Source organism: Echinops telfairi, unplaced genomic scaffold (assembly GCF_000313985.2).
Source record: "Echinops telfairi isolate 266 unplaced genomic scaffold, ASM31398v2 ScPeMD7_7459;HRSCAF=8497, whole genome shotgun sequence".
Taxonomy (NCBI): domain Eukaryota; kingdom Metazoa; phylum Chordata; class Mammalia; order Afrosoricida; family Tenrecidae; genus Echinops; species Echinops telfairi.
This window is the reverse complement of record NW_022111359.1, coordinates 2,687,959-2,691,794: the sequence shown is the minus strand read 5'-3', so window position 1 is coordinate 2,691,794 and position 3,836 is coordinate 2,687,959. Positions and strand designations below refer to the sequence as shown.

Here is a 3,836-nt window from a genome sequence, read left to right as displayed (position 1 = left end):
GTGGGTTGGAAAGAGGGAACCGATTACAAGGAACTATATGTGGCCCCCTCCCTGGGGGATGGACAACAGAAAAGTGGGTGAAGGGAGACATTAGACAGGGCTAGATATGATAAAATAATAATTTATAAATTATCAAGGTCTCACGAGGGAGGGGGAGGGAGGGGAAAAATGAGGACCTAATACCGGGGGCTTGGGTGGAGAAGAAATGTTTTGAGAATGATGAGGGCAATGAATGTACAAATGTGCTTTACAGTTATGTATGTATGGATTGTGATGAGAGTTGTGTGAGCCCCTAATAAAATGATTTAAAAAAAACCCAAAACCGACCCTGCTTGTTACAGAGTCCAGGGGGAGAGATCGATGGCCCAGGCTGGTGAAGGGGCACCGTGGTACCCTGCAACGTGTCTTTTGATCTCTTGGCCGCTGCTTCCATGAGCATGATTGTGGGTCCAAGCAGGACAGAATCCTTGACGACTTCAACCTTCTCTCCATCCATCATGGTGCTACTTACTGGTCCAGTGTGAGGGTTGGGTGTTCTTTCCATTGAGGGGTTATCCCTCCCGAAGGGTGCAGCCCTCAGTCCCATCAGCAAGGGCTTCGTGTCCCTTGCATACAGCAGGCTGTTAATAAGCCCTCCTCCAACCGGATGCCACATTCTGCTCCGGGTAAGCCAGCTTCTCGGGTGATCTGCTCAGCACACAGGGCAACTAGGCACGAGGAGGGGGTACAACCCTGACACCCCCCTTTCCTGATTTTCAACTGTGCAGTGTGCCCTTCTTCTTACGCACAACTGCCTCTGGACCCATGTACAGGTTCCTCGTGGGCACGATGGAGGAGTGTTCTGGAATTCCCATTCAGCGCGATACATAGCTTGTTATGATCCACACAGTTGACTGTCCCCACAGTGCCTATTTAAAGCAAACAAAACACCAAAATGTCAACCTCACTGCCACCCTTTGAGAAAGTGACGCTTGTTTCCAGATGGTTCAAGGAGGCCTCCGAGTTTGCCTTGCCCAGACAGTGCGGTAGATGCTGGGTGACAGTCTCCAGTTCTAGAACCAGATGCTAGGTTCCGGGTGCTGGTCTCATTCCCTGTGTGCCTCACTGAGTGACTGCAACATCGCCACCTCCACCAGGGAGTCCTCCCTGATGCCACTGGGCTCTGCCTCAGTGGCCGTGGGGCTGTGTGGCAGGTGCAGAATCTGGTGGCAACTTGAGGCTATTGGGAGTGAGTGGGTGTGGTCTAGCCTGTCAATCTGGTCACAGCTTGAGGACCTCATTTGGAGGCAGGAAGGCGATAAGTAGCTCACTGGAGGCCAGATGCAGATCCTCCCTGTGCGACATTGCCGTTGACAAGACACGTGCAGCTACGCTAGAGCCCTGGAGCTCCCTGGAGGAGCAGAGTGGAGACCCACCCCAGCGCTGAGATGCTTCCACCGCCACTGGATCCACAAGACTTCCCGCCCACTGGCCTGTGATCTTCCTGCATTTGTTGCCTGAGTCTGAAGAATTTATAGATTGGTATCAGACATATGGGCTACTATCAGACTTATGGACTTGATCTGGACTGGGCTAGGATGTTTTCTCAATGTTCAATTGCTCTTAAGCCCCTGGTGGCAACCTAGGGTAGGCATGGGCTATGAACTGCAAGCTCAATCGCTCTTGTCTATAAAGCTCTTTCTTATACACATGAGTGTCTACAAGCTTGTTTCTCTCCTCAACCCAAACTAACACAGGCCACAGACTGGGTCTTTTCTCCTTCCCTGGGGACAGGGAGTCTGTGCTGCTACAAAGACCAGGATACAGGGAGTGTCTCTGGAATCTACTGACCAGATCCCAGAGCACTAGGTAAAGTGACCGCTTGTGTTGGTCCCCACCTTTTCAGAGGCTGAGGGGTGTGATGTGTTACCTCCTGGGCAGCAGCTGCTGCTTGGCCCTCCAGACACAGGGGATGCCCCAGTAGCCCCTCCTTCCCAGTCCTCGGTGGCTGGTGCTGATTGGTCCACCTAGCCCCCTCCGGCCACCTGTCCCTGTCTGTCAAGGGGCCACCTCCCTAAGCGCTAGCCTGTCCACCACCAGCACAGTGCAGCTCCTGGTGAGTAGGGCTGAGATGAAGTGGGGGGTGGTCTCTGGAGACGGGGAGGGGGTCCCCAAGGTGCACATGTTCCTAATTCTGTGGCTGCCCCCAATCTGGGGGGCACATCTCTGGCGTTCCTTCCCCATGGGGCCCCTTCTCCTCCCTGGTCTTGGGGTCCCAGGGAGACAGGGTCTCTGTGCCCAGCTAGGCATGGGCAGCCACTCATGGTGGCAGCTGGAGGCAAGAGGGACCCCAAAAGCAGGGCCTTGGGGTGCAGAAGAGATGGATCTCACTTCAAACCCTCATCTCCAACTTCAAGATCCTTGTCTGCCAAATGGGATCAGAGGCCACAAGGGGGCAGGGGAGGGGGGAGGGGAGGGGACCCAGGCTCCCAGGGTATCCTCAGTCCCTTAGGGCCCAGGTGAGGTTGGTCCCCGCTGTTGAGGCTCCATCTCAAGGAGACTCAAGGGGTGCAGTGGGGGTTGGGAGCTAGGATGGGAGGGACAGGGTGGTCCTGAGGGAGCCTCTGTGGGCGCTGAGAGCTGGGAGGGAGGGGCTGGGCCGTCCAGTGGCCTGTCCGCTGGCCTGAGCCACCAGATAAAAATAGTCCCTGGACTCAGAGAGCACAGGCCTGTGAGGAGGCCAGTGGGTCCCAAGGCTGAGCTGTGTCTTGCTTGGGGCTCTACATCTTGGTGTGAGTTCTAGCCCTCAGCTGCCCCTGGTGCCCTGGAGATACTGCAGCTCCCAGCTCCAGGGGCTAAGCCAGAGGAAAGGGCTTCAAGATGGGGGAGGGGCCACAGAAGTTGGGGGGTGGGAGAGGAAGGGGTGGCTATGTGTGTGTGCACATATAGCTCCCTCCAGGGTCAGGCAGGCCCACAGCTAGTCTCTCCCTTCCCAACCTCCCCTAGCCTGATGCTGAATCTCGGGATATTGCCATGACAACCAAGGCCGTGGAGGACCTGGATGGTGGCCTGGGCAGCTGCCAGGTTGGGGAGGACCTCTCTGCACGGGCTGACCCCTACTCAGGTCAGGCCAGGGAGGACAAGGCTCGAGGTACTCGCTGGGATTATGTTGCCCAGGACTGAGCCAGGTGGCTCACTCTGGACCTTCCTGTAAGGAGCCCTGAGAACAAACCCCAGGTTTTGTGTGCCTCAGGGCGAGGCAGCCTGTATCTGGGCTTCTTTGCTTTCTTACCTGGGGCAGGGCAGTGAGAATGGGATTAGCTCAGGGGTCTCCACCAGTTTGACTTTACCTCTGCCCCCTCCACCCCCGCCCCCTTCCCACCGACAGCGACGCCCTGGGTATCAGACCTCAGCAGCCGGCCTCCGGTAAGTATCTGGGTTCCTGAACCCGCCCCCAAGTCAAGGATAAAACTGGCCAAGGAGGGTGGGTGTCTCCAGCGCCCCCACCCCTACCCCAGGGCTTGGGTGCCCGAGGACTTCTACCTGCCCGCAGGACGCGGCAGCAGCTGAGCGGGGTGTGGACGTGAAGCGCAAGATGGAAAAGGAGCCTGAGGTCAAAGCGGTCCAAAGCCCCAGCAAGGAGAAGCTGAGAGCTGGAGCAAGTGGGTTTGTGGAAGGCAGGGTGAGAGGGCGGGCCTGCTGCTAAGGGGTGGGGGGAGGGGGGAAGAGGTAGGTCCAGGGGTTGGCTCTGCCCCCGTTTCTGAGATGGTAACTCTTTAAGGGAGTCGAAAGCCCATCCTTCTCCCAACTGCTGACCTTGAGGTTAGCAGGCCAACGCGCGCAGCTCCGCAGGGGTA

The 3,836-nt window shown here is 57.0% G+C and overlaps 1 protein-coding gene across 1 annotated transcript in view; it reads left to right on the top strand.

Annotated features, from left to right (window-relative positions):
* The window catches only part of JSRP1 (junctional sarcoplasmic reticulum protein 1), a 15,066-nt gene that overhangs the window by 9,198 nt on the left and 2,032 nt on the right, over positions 1-3,836 (top strand). Inside the window, exons 2-5 of the mRNA XM_004714404.2 lie at positions 2,080-2,095; positions 2,986-3,130; positions 3,368-3,405; positions 3,533-3,641. Coding sequence (XP_004714461.2) covers positions 2,080-2,095; positions 2,986-3,130; positions 3,368-3,405; positions 3,533-3,641 — 308 coding nt within the window. The remainder of the gene's footprint in view (positions 1-2,079; positions 2,096-2,985; positions 3,131-3,367; positions 3,406-3,532; positions 3,642-3,836) is intronic.